The sequence below is a fragment of the Crinia signifera genome, chromosome 4, assembly GCF_055691185.1.
Source record: "Crinia signifera chromosome 4, ASM5569118v1, whole genome shotgun sequence".
Lineage (NCBI taxonomy): Eukaryota > Metazoa > Chordata > Amphibia > Anura > Myobatrachidae > Crinia > Crinia signifera.
The window spans coordinates 42,112,363-42,134,609 of NC_139220.1; the positions used below are offsets into that span (position 1 = coordinate 42,112,363).

Sequence of the window (22,247 nt, forward strand, 5' to 3'; positions counted from 1 at the left end):
GCACAAGCATTGGGGGGGGGGGGGGGCAGGCTGTTGTGATGCATTTCTTTATACCATGCCCCTTCACCCTTCAATCACCTACTTTCCTGGATCTCCGAGAGGGGATCTGTAACATGTTGGCAGCTATGTTCTATATTGCAAAAGAGAGAAGCGTGAAAAATACAGGGGTGGGGTCCTGGGATGCACACTAATTGAGAGGTGTGACCATGTGGAGACCTTTCAGTAGAACTGCATACAAAGTCCATGAAAGCATGAAATACATCAGAAATTTTCTGCATAATGTGGAATAGATGTTTATAAACTTTTGGGCTAAAAGAAAAACAGAATTGATGAAAACGTATGGCCTCAGGGCTCTTCTTCTAGGGCAAAGTCTAGAAGAAGAGCCCTGAGGCTCGAAACGCGTCGGCGGCAGTGACTGACTCTACTTGAACTTTTGTGAACCTACCAAGTGCTAAGGTATTTGGGGCCACTGCAGGGTGCACCTCCGGACTGCATCCCTGCCATATACCATCCCTTGCTGGCTCCAAATACCCTTAGGGGTAAGGATTCATCCCTGCTTTTTTAGAAATTATATTTTAGAAGTATCTTTTTTTTTTTGTAACATAACATTGTTTTTGTATAATAAATTGAAATTTTTAACCCACTTTCCGGCACTTGTTTAAGTTATCACACCCATCCACTTTCAAAATTAACCTATATGTTCAGAAGACATCAAACGTCGTTAGTGACGCATTAACGATATTGAGTGTACACACTAGACGATATTGTGAATATCGCTAAGAAGGCTCTTTCTGAGCGATAGTGTTCACAATATGCTCTAGTGTCTATGGGGCATTAGAAGGCATGAGAGGAATATGTTATCTGTGGTAATGGAATCAAATCTTTCTATTTGTTTTGTGTGTGTGCTACATATCGCAAGCTGTGTGTTACTGCATTGTGCACTGCAACAGTTCTGCTTTGGTCATTTGTGTTAATATTATGCCAGTACAAATCATGTTTACTTTTGTGTCTGTTCCTCACTTGCTTACCGCTTCATGGACAGCGTATCCCCTAGGCCTCCGTTCCGTTTAATAGAAGATGTTCAATGAAATGAAACTTCAGCTACTGCTCTCCCAGGAAATCCTTGTTGACCCAGCCCTGCGATTGTTCACAGTAACTGTTTTCTCTCAACTAAATACAGTATCAGCCCTTATCATGTGCACATGTAATAGCACTTCCCTCTGAGACATGTAGGGTGACATTCTATGCTCTGCGATTAGCGCGATTTTGCGGTAATTAGACCACAAAATGGCGCTATCGCATTTTCCCATTAAATCGCCGATTTAATGGGATGTGCACAGGGGCTGAAATCGCATATTTTGTGCGTAAAGGTCTGGTGAATAAAAATGCGAGATTAATTCGCATTTTTATCGCATCCAGATGTTTGCGCACAGAAAAGTATACAAGTCGCTTATTTAATGCTATGCGCATTTGCACATCGCATTATTTAAGTGACTAATTATCGCACTTATTTCAGACCTGGGTCTGTTAGGCGAATTAGGCAGAACCCTGCACAGATCGCAATGTTCTGTGCAGGGTTCTGCTTTAAAAAGTAAAATAAATGGTTAAATAAAAAAAAAAACGAGCGCGGGGTCCCCCGCCCGAGTGTAACCAGCCCCGGGCTCACTGAGCCGGTGCTGGTGACATAAAATCAGGGTCCCCGACAAATAGGGATCCCCTTGATTTTATGAAACCAGCACCAGACTCAAGGTCCGGCGCTGGTTCCCAAAATACGGGGGACAAAGTGACTAGGGGTCCCCCGTATTTTAAGAACCAGCACCGGACACAACCAGCCAGCAGGGTAATGCCACAGCCGGGGGGAGACTTTTTATACAAGTCCCCCCGGCCAAAGCATTAACCCCCTGGCTGGTCAGCATGGGCAGGGGTCCTGGGGAAGTGGGGACCCCCCCAATGAAGGGGTCCCCCCCCTCCAGGACTTACCAGCCCATGCTGATAGTCCGGGGCTGTCCTCCATGCCCGTGGGCTGTGGGCATGGAGCTGATGCTTTGTGTAAAAAAAAGAATGTAAACTATTGTTTTACACTGGCGAACTATCAGTCCCAGCAAGCCTACCGCGCATGCTGGGACTTGGGGAACCACAAGTCCCAGCATGCGGGGCATTAAAGTGCCCGCTGGCACTTGTAGTTCTGCAGTGTAAAAAATAGTGCAAAAAATCACACTGACACCCTGTGAAATAAAACTCTAATACACACAAAACACACTGATACTTACCTACCTTGAGCCCGTAGGTCGGTCCCTGGATCCTGGATTCGTCCTCCGGGGCTCCAGGGCAGAAGAGTCCGGTTCCGGGGCCTTGGTCCTGGTACCGGGGCTGGTCCTGGGGTTCTGGGGCTCCTGGCGTGAAGAATCCGGGGTCCGGGATCCGTGGTAGTCCAGAGGGGTACCTAAGGAGGAAAATCCTACTCACCTGCTCCCCGGCGGCGACCTCCGGTGACAGCGCTGCTCCCGAATGGTACCCGGCTTCAAGGAGTTGGTCCGGCGCTGAGATGTTGCCTCCTCGACGTCTGTGAACAGAATGATTTCTCGGCCAATCAGGAGCCGAGAAAGTCGGCTCCTGATTGGCCAGAAATCATTCTGAATATAGACGCCGACGGAGTAACATCTCTGCTCTGGATGCGCTGAGATGTTACTCCGTCGGCACACACACATGAAAATCGCACATTTTCAGGACTAAAAATAGCGCACCACTTCGCTGCAAATCGCCCCTATTCGCACTTTTCAACCTCATATGCGCATCACATTAAATATGCGCATTTAGGCTGAAAAATGCGATTTGAAAATAGGCGATTTGCGGCGATATGGTGTGCGAATTAAACATGCGCATTTAGCGCAGAGCATAGAATGTCACCCGTAGTGCTTATACCACGTGTATGTCATTTTCTATAGATCATGTTCTGAGATTGGTTGTTACATGTTCTGATCCTCAACAATTACAATACACACACAAAAAAAATCATGTTTGTGTTTAATTCAGTTTCTGCAATTCACAACAATGTCAACACCAGAACAGCAATATGGGGCCCAATTCTGGTTGACTCAGCAAGCTGCAAAGATCACAGCTTACCTAGCGCCTGAGACGCCTCCCGCTTCCCGTACAGGCACTCGCAGGTGTAAGACACCAAAGAGGTGTCTTAGATTTGCGAGCGCTTCAAAAATCATTCGATAGTTGGCGACCATGGAATGATTTTGTGTCCACACGCAAGGCTGTGAATGGATTATTATACAAATCATCCATTCACATGCCTGCGGGTAGTTGCACTGTGCGAGGGGGGGGCGTCTGTACGGGCGCTGACTGGTGGACTCACAAGGCTGTTAAATTGGCAGCGTTGCGAGTCAACCAGAATAAGGACCAATGTCTTGTCAAGGAGTAGGTCATTGACCAAATATACTGAATGGATTGAGACTCTTTATATGATGGCGTAGTCTTAATAAATATATATTGTGTCAGCACCAGTTTAGAATGGGAAGAGAGGAACTATACGTAGCACATGAGAGGTTATATAAACCATATGTTTCATATTTATTTCTTAGAAAAAAAATCAATATTGTATCAGACAATTAATGAAATATAGTGTACGGTAAGACATCCAAATCGATCACGAGGAAAACATGGGAACGTTGTTAGTATAAAAACACTGTATACAGCAATAGGCGACAGCAGAGTGGAATAAAGAACAATGTCACAGCTGAAAATCAACACATCATATATCACCGACAAGGTCACACACCACACTGTAGCTATACAATATCACTATAGAGAACAGCTGTCCTGTCTACCTTGGCTATATGCTGCCTACAGGCCACCACAAAAATAAAAACCTCACCCATATTTTTCTCATTAGTAAAATGTTCCGTTGCTCAATACAGTCTGAGATATTTGATATTTTATGGGTGCTATTGAATGGAGTGCAAAGTTTGGCCCTATATTACCAGACCCTTCTTGACAAGTAGACTAAATAAGATGCTGTAACTGTGATATTTGTTATTGTGTTGTGTTGGCCCTCCCCATCTCGATCCCCAATCAGATTTATGCCAAATACAGGAAAAAACCCATCAAAATGACGGCTTTTGCAATGAACTTATTCGTTTGAGCTGTGACCGTATTTACTTTCACTTTGAGCTGTGACAGCTTATAGTTCACAAACTCACCCCCGGTGCCTATCTGCTCCTACCTCCAACCTCTGTATTCACAGCTCCCTCTCTCCATATCCAGCAAGTGTGAAACAGATAAGTGTCCCTGCAAAAATTGCTTTCACTTTCTGACTTTGGCACACAAAGGAGTCATTTGGTCAGTCGACTGGCCTCTAGTGGTCCCTGGCGGTACTTCACTACATAGAGGTGAGGAGTCTAATTAAACTCCCACCCTGATCATTGCAAGATAAACCACTTAGCCAATTACTTTCCCACTTGACCCCAGTGGGCACAGATGACCCTAAGCCAGTGTTTTTCAAACACTGTGCCGTGGCACACTAGTTTGGGTATGGAATCACTGCAGTTGGGATCCCAATGATCAGAATATCAATGGATAACCTGTAATATTTTTATCCTACCCCTAATCCTAAACCACCTATCCCACATCCCAGCCCTAATCTCCCCCTCCAGCCGATTCAAACTGGGAACACATTGGGCGATATTTAAAAATGTTGCTGATTTCAGCATAACAGAAAAACAAAATCAAAATATTGTACAGTGTGTGCACGCAATGCTGCTGATGATGTGCGCTCCCAGGCGTTGTCAGCGACATACCCTGTCATTCGTACATGCAGTACAATGGAGGATATCATTAGCAAGAGCCATGCTGCAGAATGGCCCCAACTATAGCCCCACTGTCACTTGTTGGGGCCGGCATTGGCAATTGTTTATGCATCCTGCCGGGTCCCCTTGCACAAGATGTCGCTGAGTACACACATCGTCCAGTGTGTAACCAGTCTAACCCTATCCTCCCCCTCCTGCAGCCTAAACCCTAACTCTGCCATAGGTCAGTCTAACTCTAACTGTCCCCTCCCGCTACCTAAACCAAACTTCCTCCTGCTGCATTCTAACCCTGACCCCCTCCGGATGCCCAACACTAACCTTGCACTCTGGCGGGCTTAACCATAACATCCCCCTTCAGCCACACCCTAACCTCCCCATAGCATACCTCCCAAATTTTGAAGTTGGGAGGTCGGGACGTTCGCGCGGCGACGCCGCGCGCGCTCCCGAAAAGGGGGTGTGGCCTCACGAAAAGGGGCGTGGCCTCGCGGGGTGACGCGAACTCCGGCCACGCCCCGTTTTCGACGCTCGTCAGCGCTGAATAGATGCTGTGCGCATGCGCACAGCGTCTATTCTCGGCAAGCTGGGGGGGCTCCCAACTGTCCCCCCCACCGCGGGACAATGGCGGCCCCGGGCGGGACGCGGGAACGTCCCCGAATATCGGGATGTTCCCGCGGAAATCGTGACAGTTGGGAAGTATGCCCATAGCCTAATGTCCTCCCGCAGCCTAACCCTAACCTTCCCCTCCCACAGCCTAACCTTAACATTCCCTCCTGCAGCCTAACCCTAACCTAACAGTCCCTATAGCCTAATCCCCTCCTGCAGCCTAACCCTAACCTTCCTCTCCTGCAACCTAACCCTAATCTCTACCTCCTGCAACCTAACCCTAACCTCCTCCTCCTGCAGCCTAACCCTAACCCCCCTCCACAGCAGCCAATCCCTAATCTCCTAAACCCTCGCATCCTAAGCCGCCCCACAGTGCGTAATCCTAACCCCAAGGACAGTACTTACCTCCGGGATCCGTCAGAATTCTGACTGTCGGGTTCTAGCTGTCGGTACTCTGACCATCGATATTCTGACTGTTAGGATTCTAATCAAATCCTCTTAGAGACCCACGGAGTCTGTAACCACCTGTTTGTGGAGATATACGTATAATGAAAGAGAATAGGATCCTAGCATGTGATATTCTTGTAGATACTGTAGGCTTGTGGTGTTTCCTTACCAAGGACTTTGCAACAAGCCCTTATATATCTTGTATGACAGCATTATTCCGAACCTGCTTTACTATTTATTGGCTAAATGCAAAATAGTGTATTCATAAAGGGAAATGTATGCCGACTTTCATTTTTGACGCTCAGGCAATTTTTCTTCTACTTCTCGCTAAATAATAGAATACTTGGCTTTTGTTCTGTGACCTCCTTTATATTTTACACATTTTGTTTTAATCTTCTCTTGCAGGGCCCAGAGTACTTGCTCATCTAAGCAAACTCCAGGATTGATTAATTTGCAACATCTGGATATCCAATTATAGAAGCAGGTGAGTTTTAACAGCCAACAGAAGGTCACGGAACAATCTTTGTTAAGAGGGATCATTCGAGAAAGATAATTTAATAGAGTAAAATACATTTTGCCTATTTTTTTTTTTTTTTTTAATACTAAATCAGACTGTTGTACAGGAAGCGTGAGTTATCTATTCACGTGTGAAAAACTAATAGTTTTTTTTAAAATCTCCTTTTTTGCAATCATGTGTATTGGGAGGGAAAATTAGAACAAATGTACGGAAGCCTGACTGTTCCAAAATACTGCAATAAAATAAAAATGTAAAACTTTTAACATAAAGGCAGGGCCGGTGCTAGGGTGTCCGGCGCCCTCCTGCAAACCATACATTTTGCGCCCTTTCACGTTACCATTGCAATAAGCTGCAGCCCAATTGTGGGAGTGTATGCAACATGCGATCCTATAGAGGATCTCTGGTGCATGTACATGTATGCATACACCATCTCAGTGCTGTGTCCGCAAAATGTTGCAGGCACTAAAGGTGCCCATACACACTGCGAGAATTGCATACGTTATGGGCTAGAACGCATCGCATGGCATGCATGCATGCAATGTGTGTGTGATGTGATCCGAAAGCAGTACAAAAAGTAGGTGCAGCACATACTTTTTGTACTGTGCGATGCCCGCAGGAGCGCAGATCGCATCGCATGCTGCTATTGCAGCATGTATGGCCACCTTTAGGCACATAACCCAGCCCATTATTTAAAAAGTGTCTAAATTAATATAAAAAAAATCTAGAATTATTAAAAAATTTGTTATAAACATGAATAAGAAAAGACTCACTGTTCTTTTGCTGTTATAATCTTGTGCAGTCCCTCCTCTTCTATCTGCGTAGGCAGGACGCTGAGGATGCCATTACACCCCTCTCGTGACTGGGGGGGAAAGGAGGGGAGAGAATGAGGAGATGGAAGAAGAGGGGAGGAGATAGAGGGAGCGGAGTGTTGAGGACTGGCAGTGGCACTGGTACAGCACACTGAGAAGAGGGAAGGAAGGGCGGCGCTGCTGCCTGTTTGTCATTTGATTGACAGCTGACAGGCGCAGGGAGCAATGGGTAGGGGGCGGATCTGGACATGACATGTCATCCAGGCATTCACAGACAGCGCTACATGCCTCAGCACAAGTGTCCTTGAGGAAGGGACAGGTAGGGGGCAGGTCGCATGAGGAGAATAATGTGTGCGCGGTGCAGGGAGCTTCTCAGCCATATACTGCCGCCAGCTGTCAGACAGGGGCTGCGGGCAGCATGCAGGCTGTGTGCACTAGTGGTTCAGGGAGCAGTTCTTTATACTGCCGCACGCTCGCTGTCAGACAGGCGCTGTGGGCGGTGTGCAGGAGGCAGTGACAGTGAGGGCTGAGGCAGCTTTAGCAGAGCAGGGAGGCAGACAGCGCCTTTTCAGCATGGCGCCTCCCTGCATTGCAGGAGCTGCTGAGTGGGTAGCGCCGGCCCTGCATAAAGGGTGATTTTCAGTAAGCAGGAGATAACCCTTACCCAGTCTCGTTCACAGTCAGGATGCAGGTAATTAGTTATGCAGCAGTATTCCAGAAATTCCCTTTTCGAAACTGAAATGATCTTCGTGAACCTTGCAAATGACTAGATTAGAAATCCAATGTAAAGATGACAGTTTACGAATCTGTTTTCGTTCCCATGTGATTGAGCTTGCAGATTACATTATTTCGGGTTCAATATTAATAAATTGTTTCGTTTTTTTTTTTTTTTTTTTCGTGTGTCTGCCACTGGTAGCGGTAAATCTTGTCACACATGGTGCTACATCATAATTGTCCTATTGTCCTGATAGAACAGTGAGACCGCACATACATAGAAGTGTTTTATACAGATTAGGTGCTTGTAGTATTGTAGGCTTAGCTAAACACAACCCTCTGCCAATTTTTAGAATGTGCCATCATGTTGAAAGCACTACATTATTTTAAAGGATAAAGTGCATTCCTCTACTTATGCTCCCTGGCCCCTCCTTGCGTCCCCTCTAATCTCATTTTGGCCAAATGCACGTATCCTTATCCCCTGTAGATGTATGTCTGCAGTCAGTCACCACTTTCCTCATGACCTGACTGTAAACTAACCACAGTGTGCTACCTCTTTCAGGGATTTATCATAAACTCACCATCAGGTATCTTGCATGCATGACACTTCTAACTAATTTAACACTTTAAACCCTTAACCACTAAAAAGAAGACACGGACACAAGTGCTGGCGTTTCAAAGTAATGTCAAATTTATTGTTGGACAAGTTGAGTATTAGATCTGACGGCACTAAAGAATGGTCAAGGGTAACATAAACAAACACACACACACACACACACACCAAACAGCCACTGGTGATCATCTCTCCGGCTGGCAACCCACCCGTGCAGGTGGTGTAACCCTTCTCCTGTCCAGGATGATGGGTTTAATGACATATAGCAATGTCGGGAGAGCGAACCCACTAGCTACTTAAAACTAATACATATAACAGGCGACCGCTCTTTACCACTGCCCAACATAAAACATAAAACAAAGGGATGGGAACTAGGGAAAACGCACAAAGAGGGCTGTTAGATCACTTCCCGCCACTTTCTAACTACCCACTCCTCCCCTCTTGCACCCCATTGGTCAGTGCTCCATCATCAGATCTTCAAACTAACAACTAGCTACTTAAAGTGACAGCATCTCCAGAACCCTTTAGTGGTTTATGTAACCTCTGTGCTTAGTCATCCATCAGTTTTCCGATGATTTACAGGAAGTGCAGGTACATGCTGGGTACCTGGTATTCCATAAATGCTGCCAATCTGACAAACACTCAGGGCCAGATGTACTAAGCTTTGAAAAGTGATAAAATGGAGAGTGATATATGACCAACCAACCCAGCCCCTAAATGACGTGTTTCAAATGCAGCTTGTATCATGTCAGTTGTGAGCTAATTGACAGGTGCATTATCACTCTCCACTTTATCGCTTTTCAAGGCTTAGTACATCTGGCCCTCAGAGTGATAATCAGATTTGTTAACTTTCTAGCTCCATGTGCACTTCCTTAAGATTTCCTCAACGGTATCTGGAGTTTGGGCACAAGCTAGCGTGTGTCGCACACCAGATCCTCACTGCTCAGTCTGTTTTTTTTTCAGGAGCGTTTAAAAACCTTTATTGGCTGACACTGCTGCATACAAACTTTCCAATTGTTGGGGCAATCAGTCAGTGATCAATTGATCAGCCTAGTAACTGGATAGTGTGTACCAGGCCTATCAAGGTAGATGGACCTTCACGAACACCTTCTCCATCTCCATCCTATTCCTATTAGTTGCATTGGACAGGTACGCAGTGACTGCAAGAGGGAGCACACTGCCCCATAAGGCAACATGTGCCTCCCCTAATGTCATAGTAGGCATGAACCTGTGGAAAAGTGTACAGGGTGGAGAACCTCACACCTGTGGTAGGATTCTTACCTTGCAAGAGTTGTTTCTAACCTTCCAAAAAACCTATTTGATTCTAGCTATCATTTAGCAAAATACATTCTATAAAATGATAGAAGTGGATTGGCTACTACAGGGCAACTTTCCCGCCATTTTTTGGTACCTTCCCGCCCTTCCCTCACACGTTAACACTGTTCAACACTTTGAGTGCCAATATCTCTTTGAGAGATGATCAAATTATCCGCTAAAAGCGCCAGCGTCGCTCACATTTGTTATATAAATGTAAATTTAAAAAATGTGTAAAAAAATATTATATTTGCTATATAAGGTAAACATTACAGGTCATTCGTTGATTGGCAATTTTTACACCGATTTTGCCAAATTAATTTGGCACTCAAAGGGTTAAGCCGGGCATGTCCAAACTATGGCCCTCAAGCTGTTTTTGTGAAACTACAAGTCCCATCATGCCTTGCCACAGATTTGCTATTAGGAATTGGTAAAACTATGGCAAGGCATGCTGGGATGTGTAGTTTCACAACAGCTGAAGGGTAACAGTTTGGACATGCATGGGTTAAGATCTGGATAGGAAGTAATAATACCTACAAATTCTGTAATTCTTAATAAGCCAATCCATGCCTAAATAACGTGCATTCTAATTATTTTATTAGAAGTCACTTGAAAGCCCTATACTATGGAGGAAAGCACACATTTTCGTGAGTCTACCAAAATCTTGCAAAGTATACTGTACCTTTTTTTTTTTTTTTTTTTTTTTTTTTCTGCTAAAGAAATCTAGGTTGTGCAAATGATTTATTTGAATCCCTTGCTGGCGGTGCATTTTTTTCAATATTCAGTGTTTTTTTTTTATTTTTATTTTTTTAATCCTGTTGTCAAATATTCATATTTGAAATGAATTAATATTGTTTTGTTTTTTAAAAATTTCGTTAAACTTCACTGTGAAAAGAAAGCAATATATACAAAATGTACAAGATGTACTTGAGTCTAACCATATTTTACTTGTTCGGTAGTTCAATTTTTGATTTATAGATTGTATCAGTCGCTCACAAATCATATTTTTTTTGGTCTGAAAGTTTCTTATGTTGTTCACCGTAATATAATAAATATTTCACTACTGTGCATACATATACTATCTTAAATGAGTTTACAGAATTACATTTCGCTCCAGCTACAGAATTACTCACTGGTCACAAATGCAAAAGTATTGTTTAATAATAACATATTCATTAAAGGGTAGCAAGACTTTAAAAATGATGTAGCCTAATTAAAAGAACTCGCTATACATAAAATAAGATTTGTGCCTGAAATCATGTCTTGAAAACCAGGTCAGAGCTGTTTTTGCCGAAGATCATGTACTCACAATGACAGCTACAGTGTGTTTTCCAGTTTTCAGGAGAATAATTCAGGCAGAATCATCTACTCAAGTATTAGGAGATTTTCCAGTAAATTGTAGTATACAGCATAAATCATTTTTGGTAGTGTTGCTGTAAAATAGCACTAGTAAACTTGAAACCATTTATAACGCTTTCACATCTCAAACATGGGAAGTACCTGAGATTTTAAACCTGGATCCGAGCCAGGTAACCTCTTTCGCACTGATCCTGTGGCACCCATTATATACAGGGCGACCCAGGTTTATCTCTTCTTCTGCCTGGTTGGTCTACCCAAGTTATTCACTTTGGTGCTTTTACAGTGCACCTCCACTTGACAATAACCCGGGTTATATGTGCAATGTGAAAGGGGTAATAATGGGTGGTTTTCAGGAGTTTGAGACTGGTGTAGTAATTTGGGAAGATTATTAGGTGATATCTTAATCAGTGGCAGCTCTTATCTCTGTGGAGGAGGGGGGCAGCCATGATGCCTGCCCCCCCCCTTCCACTGACACCGCTGCCGGTCGGTCCCCACTACTGCCTGCTGGTCCCCAGCAGTCCACAGATGCATATTCATGGTCCCGAGTCCGGAACATGCGCAGTATCATCCTCGGTACTGCACATGCACAGAACCCGTTTTTTTTTTTTTTTTTTTTTAAAGTCAGCAGTTTTTATTCGCCAGTTCCTTGTATGGAACAGGAACAGAACATTTCCCATCACCTCTTACAGGACACAATACATGAAATAAACAGCCAATAAACAAGGTTTAAAAAGTATCAGGACACTAAACCCCCCCCCCCAAAATCCATGCCACTGTCATCTGTACGTGTGGAAGGCAGACGGACTATTTTCTCTCGTTTGACTTTGAGCGGCTTCTGGATCTAGTTTTTATGGGCTTCAGCGTAACATCCCATAGAGACATCCCGGAGGGAGGGAACTGCCTTGGGTGACTGGCAGGTCGGACTTCCAATAGGAAGTCATTCCCAGTAACCGTAAAGCCAGTGCAGTCTATCAGACCGTATCTGGCTTCACACAGTGGTAGATTTTACCTTGGAGGGCCGCAAGCAATAGGTAAAAACCGCCACTGGTCATAATCCTTGTATAGTTTATAGGATTCGATTTTGTGTTCTTTACATTTCAGATTACATTTTCAAAAAGCAAAAAGCAATTTGATATTTTTTCTTTTTGTAAAATCTCTGACAATGAAAGTTAACTATAAATCTTTAGTAATGGGAGATTTTCTGGCACTCAGCCTGCAGGCATGTCCCCACATTAAAATGAATAATTGGCCAACAATTTTGCCGATATCAGATGGTTGTGAGAATTTGGGGGGAGCTGTGATTATCTAGCCAGCAGCTAAATCTGCAAACCGCTTTAAGTGCTGAGTTGTTAAGAAGCACTATTGTGAATTTATATCTGCTTTAAATGAGACACTCCGCAACAGAGATATGAGAGAATATGATTACACTGGCATTTATGGGCATATGTATCAACATTTTCAGCTTACAGGAGAACTAACGGCCCAATAGAGATTTATTGCAGGAATATCTCTGCTTTCATTTCAGTGATATTGTTTTGTAGTTGGTCTCATTTCCCCCCAGAAAAAGGAAGATGCTGGAACCAGAAGAGGGGCTGATTAAAAAGAAGGTGAAGTTCATGCTTGAATTGAACCAGTCGCAGAACCTGTGTAAATAGGTACACCCTATGCATAGGCTTGCCTTAATAACCCTTTAACTCAGTGTCCTGAGTTAAAGGGTTATTAAGGCAAGCCTATGCATAGGGTGTACCTATTTCATAGTTACCTACCCTCCTGCATTCTGCAGGAGACTCCCTGAAATAGCAGCAGTCTCCCTCTCTCCCTCATTAGTCTAGCAATCTCCCTCATCTCACTTAGCCCACATTACACGGTTACATTTTTTTGGGGAAAAAAAGGAATGAGAGATAGATACATTTATACCCCTTTCACACTGCACTTGTTAAACGGTATATTGCCACTTTTTTCCTATTTCTAAACGTTTAAGGCTGCAGTGGGAAAGCGCCAGAGTCCTACATGTTTCAGAGCCGCTTTTTATGCAGTGAGAATGGCTCTGAAACGGTATTTAGTAAAAACAACAGATTCCAGACCTGTGATAGGCTGTCCCCTGCATTCTGCCTTGAAACGTGTTCAGGGGATTAAACGAGTTGACTGATGTGAATGGTAATTAAACGGTATTTAAAACGGTAATCTACTGCAATGTGAAGGCTCATACCCATTTTAAATACCGGCTCTTTAAACGTTTTGGCAGTGTGAAAGAGGTATTACATTGAATCATCAGCAGCATTTCCCAGCACTTTACCAAGTATAGTAGCTCTTACTAACTGCTTTGGGGATCATCTACATTTGGATATAAGTCATTTTACAATGACTTTTACTGTGTATTGCTACATCTGCTACTCTTAGATGTAGCAGTGCACACCCACGCTTCTAGGTGCCATGTTCACACTCTCTTTTCACAATCTCTCCATATATGGAACTAGACACACCCTTTGGGTGGAGCATGACACGCCCCCTCAATGCAGCACTGTTCAAAATTCTACTACCAACTATAATCTCCCTGAAACTAGTTTTCAAAAGTAGGCAAGTATGAGTGTAGATGAAAATGATAACCAAGTCATGAACTGTTCTATTCCTAACTATAAAGCTGTTTAGCCGATATATAAAGTCGCAGCAGAGCCCCTTCGCTGATTCCGTATATAGCTCTATAGAGTATACACCTTGCAGCTTGTGCTATGCTCTCCCTTCTTGCAGCTGCAGCCAAGGAAATGTTGGGCATTGCATGGATACAGTAAAAGCTTGTATAAAATAAATGGCAATAATAAAGTATAGGGATAAAAGCGTCTAGTGCAAATAACAGACGGGATAGGAAATCATGTTCATTGTGCTTTATAAGCTGCTGCGTTATGTTATCACAGCTTAATATTCTGACCTATGTGATGTTTGTAAAGCCACCACGCTTTTAGTGGAACTGTCGCTCAAAATTACGATTGTTTTTAACGTAACTTCGTCCTGATAGAGCACCAGAGGCCATTATTTCTGTGGAAACTGCCAAAAGTAATGAGTTTCTGTGTGTTCAGAGCAGGCTTTATCTGTTTATTAACATTTATTTATGCAGCGCAAGTGTACACTACAGCGCTTTATAACTGGGAGCAAACACAGTAATAAATGGAGACTGAGTATTAAAAAGGTAAAAGAACCCTGATCACAAGCTTAGAATCTATAAGAAAATAGGAGTTTGGTACACGAGGATAAATGTCACAAATTGTCTTCAGGGCTGTTACTAGGGACTTGGCAAGAAGGGCCACTTCCAAGGGCTTGTAAAGTCATGTCATTTCTACTTCCTGTTTGCAGCTGTCTACTTCCTGTTTGCAGTGAGCGGCCTACTGTACTTGCAGCACTGTGTAGGGGAACAAAATACATGCTACAGCAAAGTAGTTAATCAGGTGGTTGAATAAGGAATCTGATACAATTTTATATCAGATTTCACAACGTGATTTTGAACTGTGCTGCAGCTCTACCCCTGGAGCCGCCGCTGCTTTCCACAGTCCCATACAAGAAAAAAGTTCACAAAAATGACAAAGTGACATCACAGTAGCACAATGACTGTAAGGGTCTCCATACATCTTCCAACAGTTTCCCAAGGCAATTAGAATTGCTGATCAGCAATCCGTCGGGGGGCATCTGTGAAAGTGTACATGTTAAAAATCCCTGATTTGTTGCATATTCCTGTTCGCTACAAGTCTTCACAGGAGTATGGGGGCTTTACATTGATATAGCTGCAGTGGTGTTGGACCTGGGTACTGTAGGGGTGCAATGCAAAAAAAGTGTTACGGGTGCCAGGGTCGGATCCAAGGGAAAGGTGCAATCAGTGCGATCACTTCCCCTCGCAGACAAACACTGGTTCCACGTCCATCAGCAACAGCCTGGACCTAACACAGGCAGGGCTGCCAAGAGAAATCTTGGGCCCCGGTACAACAACTTCCCAGGGCCCCCATGGAAGGGGTGCCACCACAGCATGTTAAGGGTTTTTTTTAGCACGAGAAGAACCCATGCTCAGGAGCATGGCATGCCTTCCAGCAGCTGGGGCATAAGTATTCCCAGTACTTCTTCATCTTTGCGGCTACCGCTTACGCTACAGAACTTACGTAGTGTGCGGCTAGCCACAAGCGTTATTTTCAGGGTCCACACCAGTCTTCTGTGTCCACGCCACCATCTATTACCTTTAATAAACTTATAGTGAGAGAAGAGGAGCGAGCCACTGATCCCGAAGCGTGGCGAGCGAAGCGAGCCCACTAGGGGACAATCGCGATCCACGTAACTGGTGTAAGGGATGGCCTCAAAGATGAGGAAGTACAACATTCCCTATTAGAATGGCGGGACCGCCCCATAAAAGCTGCTGTGTGTTTCTGTGTGTGTGTGTGTGTGTGTGTGTGTGTATATATATATATATATATATATATAGAACGCAGGGAAGTGGCACTCGGGTCTGGGATAAATAATAACGCGTAGCCGAATTAACGGTTGACGTTTCAGCCCTTTATTCGGGCTTTTCTCAAAACAGCTTACATGTAAGCTGTTTTGAGAAAAGCCCGAATAAAGGGCTGAAACGTCAACCGTTAATTCGGCTACGCGTTATTATTTATCCCAGACCCGAGTGCCACTTCCCTGCGTTCTATATTATTTGGACCCGCTGCGGCGGCTTCAACTTTGGAGGCACCGGGCATTTTCAATGTTCAGCAGGAGTCGAGTGCCGGCACAATACCCCCGCTATATATATATATATATATATATATATATAATTAACGAAGTAGTGAAACGTGTTGATCAAGAGAAAAGTTGCCCAAAGCACTTCAACTCCTCCTGCTAAGGATCAGCTGTGAGGCCGAAAGACATCATCTGCCGTCGGGACCTGCAGCGAACAGTGCGCTGACAGACATAGTTTAAACACTGCCGGAGTCCCGCAGCCACCTATGAAAGACCGCTTCCCTTAGCAGCTGGGTCCAACTTCAATTAGCGGACACTAGGGTAAGATTAGAATACTCATGGGACTCCACAATCGATCATTGTGGAGCTGTAACATTGTGCCTTTTTTTTAATTTATTTATTGCATTTCTTTATTTATTAATGAGAGAGAGAGAGAGAGAGAGAGAGAGAGAACTGAGTGACTCACCAGACGATTTTGAGCAGCAAATTTAGTTAGTCAGGCAGCATGGCAAACATTGTGGTACAATCAACATTTTGGTCTGCCTTTGGGACCTTTGTCAAGATGGTTGCATACCCTCCAACATTTTATCTATGGATTTCGGTACAGGGGGCGTGGTCACTGATATAGGGGGTGTGGTCATGCCCCCACCTGAACGGAGTTAATTTTAAATGTGTACTGTACCCCCAGAGGACAAGACACGACACTGGCTGCACGGCCGGCCGCTTCACTCACCACCAGGTGCTCCCCTCACCACCACTGGCTGCACGGCTGGCCGCTCCCCTCACCACCAGGTGCTGCTTTGTCATCCGAGTCTCGCCGCGCTGGCATCTTCCAGATATTAAAGGGATGCATGCGCCAGGCGGTCTTTACTGTGCGGGCAGCCCCTGAGTACGGGAGCGGGGCCGCACGCTGGCTGCCGGGATTCCGCGCAAGGCACCACTGGGAACGGGGGCAGCTGCACTGGGACAAAATTACCCCCCCGCTGGGATCCATCCATCGCAGCCCGAAGCCATCACCTGCGGGTCGAAGGAGGAAACCGGTACATCGGTACTTTTATTTTTTAGCAGGTACAGCCCGTTATAAAACGGTACTGTACCGGCAAAAACGGTACAGTTGGAGGGTATGTGGTTGGTGGATCATACTGTCACTCTATTTAAGGCAGTTGTGACCCGGAAGCAAATTTACAACAATCTATCAGATTAATCAAGTTAGCCCTTAACAATACAGCATTTGCACATACAATATTTCCAATATGGGTTAAGCGCATAACAAAATCACGATGCTTATGTCTTATTTACCTTACTGTAAACAGAGGTAACAGCTGTACATGCTCGCATGTCAGGTGGCCCATATCAGCGGGTCACACTACCCCAATAAGCTAATATACCCAATGTGAGTGCCATCCATATGGACTATATATATATATATATATATATATATATATATATATATATATATATTAATCTAACCTAGCCCACTTATTCTTTCATTCATGGCTTTCTAACTACTACACATAGTGCTCTAAAGAAAACCATATGAATATATATATATGTGTGTGTGTGTGTGTATACACACACACACACACATCAGTCAATCATAGTGTATATAATATTTATTAAGCCAAGCAGGGCAGACCAATTTACTTACTATACTTATTATAACATAATAAAGACATTTTCTGCTTGTTAATTTTTCAGCGCCTACCCACTTACTGCCTAGTCCTGTTCTAGAGGAACCATTAAGAAGTTTTGTGATTATGGTGAAAAGTCTTTTCTCAGTCTGGCAATCAGAGGCTGGCTATTACATGTCGTTACTGTTTCTCTAACTGTGCGGTATTGTGCAGATGGTTCCAGGCAAGAAGTTCTCCCTAACAGTTATTTTCTAGTTATTTTGTGACTACTTCACCCTTTCCTCACGTTCTGTTGTTTTCTGTGGGAAATGAAAAGTGCCAATTCGCCCTGTGCTACTTCTCTTTGAAAGGCAGCTCAGCTGGACGCCTCACTCTCCAACACATATAATTCTGTCTGCCAATGGGGAATGTTCCAGCATGTTAAGTCTCTGTTTGTGTGGGGCTCCACTCCTTCATCTTTCCTCCTCAGTTAAGTCCACAAACAGCGCGTAAACATACACAGCAGGCTTCTTTACCGATCCGCGTGTCCTGATATATCTGTATTTTCAGTGTAAACGTGCGCCGTACACCGTATCTCAAGTTTTAATAGTACACGTTAATCGTCTGTTTTGTTCACACTTTTGTATTTCAGAACTGAGAATAATGGATATTGCTGTAATTGCACGCATTACTTATTTGTTTTTAACACATACTGGACCTGATGTATTAAGATGGTGGGTCGTGGTAGAAGCATCCCAAAATGCGGAAAAACCCAGTCAAAAGGGTTTTTACCGCATTTTTAGTTTAGCGAATCCCTCCCTTTATCACACTCCACTGTATCTCTTGTTAAGGCTTAATATGTCTTCCCTATTTATTAAAGCGTGGAGAGAGATATAAGGTAGACAAAGATATAGGACTAACCAACCAGCTCCTGACATTTCAAACACAGCCTGTGACATTGCAGTCAACGGATTGGTTGGAAGTTTATCCATACATTTCAGCATGACTGGGTAGAGAAGCTAGACCTTTGGGTGGAGCATGACACGCCTCCTTAATGGGGCGCTGTGCAAAATTCTGCTACCAACTATAGGCAAGTATGTCTCAAGGGTTACCTCAAACTCAGAAGTGTGTCTCAGTCTATTACATTAAATTAAATGCATATAGCGTGTAAAGGGGATTCTTGGTATAAACAAACACATTTGATTTTACCTTGTTCAGGCTACCTGTACCATCAGAGGAATAACGTACATATTTAAAGGGGGAGAAACGCTTGCATGAGCTAGTTGGAACCACATAATAATGAGCAGCCTCTCCGCCACAAATAGCAGAACATTGGAGGTATCGCCGCCATGACGACAACCATTTCCCAGTATTGCATATGAATACATTATAAAAAAAGGTATCAGGTTAAGGCCTTAGTTGCCTACTCTCTCGTTACGGTGGAGGCTCGCCTCACACCACTGTTCACTTCAAACATTCCTCCCCATTTAACTTCTATTGCTGACTGCCTTAAAGGGGAAATACCAGCACATTATTAAAGGGGCAACATTCATGATGCCTCGTGGTTTAATGAAGGTGCAGTATACTTTCCTCACCCCTGTCAGGATTCTCACCGCCAGCATCTTGACCGACGGTCATCAGTATGTACCCCATTTACTGTGCCTCAAGGCTTATAGGAGCTGATTCAGACTCCATCGCTGGGCTCCATATTCGCAGACCAAGCGAATTTACACAGATCGTAGTGCTCACACGCGAGCTCTCCCTGCTTTGCATCGCTGGCCGTACGCAGGAAGATTGACAGGCAGCTAATATTTGGGGAGGCACCTGGCCGTTTCCTGGGAGTGTCAAGGGATAACTGTTTAAAGGGAGGATGTGATGTCCGTTCCAGCCCCGTTCAGCCACTTTGTTTAGCAGCCGCTGAGTAGGTCACAGCCAACATAGAAGCAAGCATTCAATAGTGAGTGATTGCAAATGAATGTGCAGATTTTGTGTGATGCCATTTTGTAATCTTGAACATGGGCGCATAGGTGCCAATTTATGTTTTTGCTGGTGGGTGCTCAAGCCAAAAATATTGAGGAGTGGCTTCATGGGGAAGGGGTGTGGCCACAAAATAATACCAATTTATATTACAGAGCACAGTTGTCTCCAATATTCAAATTACGGCAACAGAGTTCCACATACATAAATGCCCCCACAGTGCAGGTACATAAATGCCCCCACAGTGCAGGTACATAAATGCCCCCACAGTGCAGGTACATAAATTTCCCCCACAGTGCAGGTACTACGCGGACAGAATACACTCTTCCCGACATACTGTTTCCCAGGTGGTGGGTCCGGCGATGTGGGTGCTGCAGCCGCAAATTATCAAGTTAATATGAAGGCCCAGCAGCGGGACTCATGGCCGTGGGTGCTCATCAAGAATCGGCACCTATGCATGGGCAGGATTTCCTTCTGGCGGAGCGGTGGCTAAATGATTGCAGGGATCTGACTTTTTGCAGCCCTGCAATCAGGCCCCATAGTGCCACCCTTTGGCGTAGCATACAGTGGGCCAGATGCACTAAGTTTCAAGGGCGAGATGAAAATGCGGTAAAACCCCGGTTTTACCGCATTTTCCAATGTATCAAAAATGATACCGCAGTGTAGGGTATCGCCACCTTTGGGTGGCGATACCCTATAGAAACCCGCCGCCTCGCTGACCCCCCCTCTCGCTTACCTTCCTGAAGGGTCCTCCTGGACCCTGGAAGGTAAACCCCTCCTCCCCCTAGTGACGCAGCCGGACGTCCTTCCGGCTGCAGGGGGGAGGAGGAGGCGCCGGGGACAGCCTGCTTAGCTGTCCCGGCGTGAGGGATGCAGGTGCTGGCTGGGAGGTGACGGAGACCCCCGCACACCACATACCAGGTATCGCGGGGGGCCTCTGTCACCGCATCGCCATGCCTGCCGCAATGTATTTTAATACATCCCGCCCCAAAAGTGATAAAATGGAGAGTGATAAACAGCCAGCCAATCAGCTCCTTCCTGACATTTTTCAAACACAGACTGTGACATGGCAGGTAGGATCTGATTGGCTGGCTGTGTATCACTCTCCATTTTGTCACTTCTGAAGTTTAGTACATGGCTATCTGGCTATCTGTTAATATATAGGCGGAAGTTGCAGTTAGATGGTGACCTTGAGATTAAGTTGACCATATGGGGTTTACTGATAAGGCTGTATTTACATGAGAGTTTTATAGTAATAACTTTAAACCATAATTTCTAAAGCAGGGACATTTTAAGAAGTCTAATTATTTAGTGGTAACAGTCATAAAAATGTGGGCACAACAGCCTGTGGTGTTGCAGAAATAAGACCCATTACAGACACCGCATCCATACACTGTTTATTTATGTGCGTTGGCTTGCCTATAATTGCTGTAATTAGTGTCCTGCAGCCTATTAATATAGTCCTGGGATGGAGAAAAGCAGAACATGCATTTGCTTTGTACCTGACAGAGTGTAGAAGAAAGAACTAATCTCCCAAACGTACGCACTGCACAAACCTCTGCAACTCCGCTTTAATGGCTGTTAACAATCTTTAGCATCTGCCACCGGCAAGAGAATAATTCCCGCACAATCAATACTTCAACTTAGTGCTGCGTCCAGCGTCCTGACTAACGTAATGTCCCCTCTTAGTCTACATACAGGGCACGCCGGAATCTATATAAAAGGGGGCCACATTAGGAGACATACTCATGTATTTGTTATAGTTAAGTAATCAGAAAAATGTAATATGATAGAAATAGTTTGAATAATAATAATAATAACCAATAGCAACACCCTCTAACTTTGGTTCTGTTGTCTGTGTGTGCCACTCCATTGTCCCTGGTGGCTTAGTTACAATGGATATTCTGATGAACCATCAGAAGTTCGATGGTGGGGGGAGGGGGTGGAGAGAGACTCCCCGCTCCCCTCTGGTGATCCCTGCCAGAGCAGAGTGCATTATCGTAGCGCAACATCAACTAATTATCATGGTAACCAAGCTTGTGGGTCTACTCTAGAACAGGCCTGGTGAAACTGTGGCTCTCCAGCTGTTGTGAAACTACACAACCCATCATGCCTTTCCACAGTTTTAGCTTTCCCAAAACTGGCAAAGCATGCTGGGACTTACAGTTTCAATAGAGCTGGAGAGGCACAGGTTGTGTATTTTTTATAAATAATTATAATTTAATAATAGAATGAGCAATAATAATATTTGAATTAACTCTTTTAGCTGTTTATGACGGGAAGCATTTGTGCCGACCACTGAAGGACAACACCTGAAATAGAGAACTTGGCTAAGGTCGACAGAGTTGGAAGGTAGACACAAACATTAGTTCGACAATGGCAAGGTCGACATGATTTGTCCATGGTTTTTGGAGTGGACATGTGCCAACACTCCGAAACCATCCACTATGGCTTGGAGGGAGAATAGTGTGCCGTGCACAGCGAGGCACCATGCCCGGAGCATGACAAGTGCATTGGTACATTTTGACATGCGCCCTCTGCTGGCCAATATCCCACACTTCAGCGTAGATATGCCAAATTGTGCATTTGACACTTATCTTTTGATTTTCCATCTCCTCCTTCATGTTACAAAAATTGCTTTGAGATAATATCTATAAATTTACATACATGCGCGCAAACAAAAATGTTCTGCTCAGCTAAAGATTGGACATTTACATAGGTTGTATTGTAATGGTGCCATTAGAGTTTTTAGGATTTTGGTGTTGTGTT

The 22,247-nt window shown here is 44.4% G+C and overlaps 1 protein-coding gene across 2 annotated transcripts in view; it reads left to right on the forward strand.

The window, feature by feature from the left end:
• TSPAN9 (tetraspanin 9) overlaps positions 1-22,247 on the forward strand; it is a 378,125-nt gene that overhangs the window by 149,659 nt on the left and 206,219 nt on the right. Inside the window, exons 4-5 of one of the 2 annotated variants that reach the window (XM_083181644.1) lie at positions 6,270-6,348; positions 10,434-10,478. In XM_083181644.1, coding sequence (XP_083037770.1) covers positions 10,457-10,478 — 22 coding nt within the window. In that variant the 5' untranslated portion in view covers positions 6,270-6,348; positions 10,434-10,456. The remainder of the gene's footprint in view (positions 1-6,269; positions 6,349-10,433; positions 10,479-22,247) is intronic. The other variant, XM_083181645.1, reaches the window with a different exon arrangement.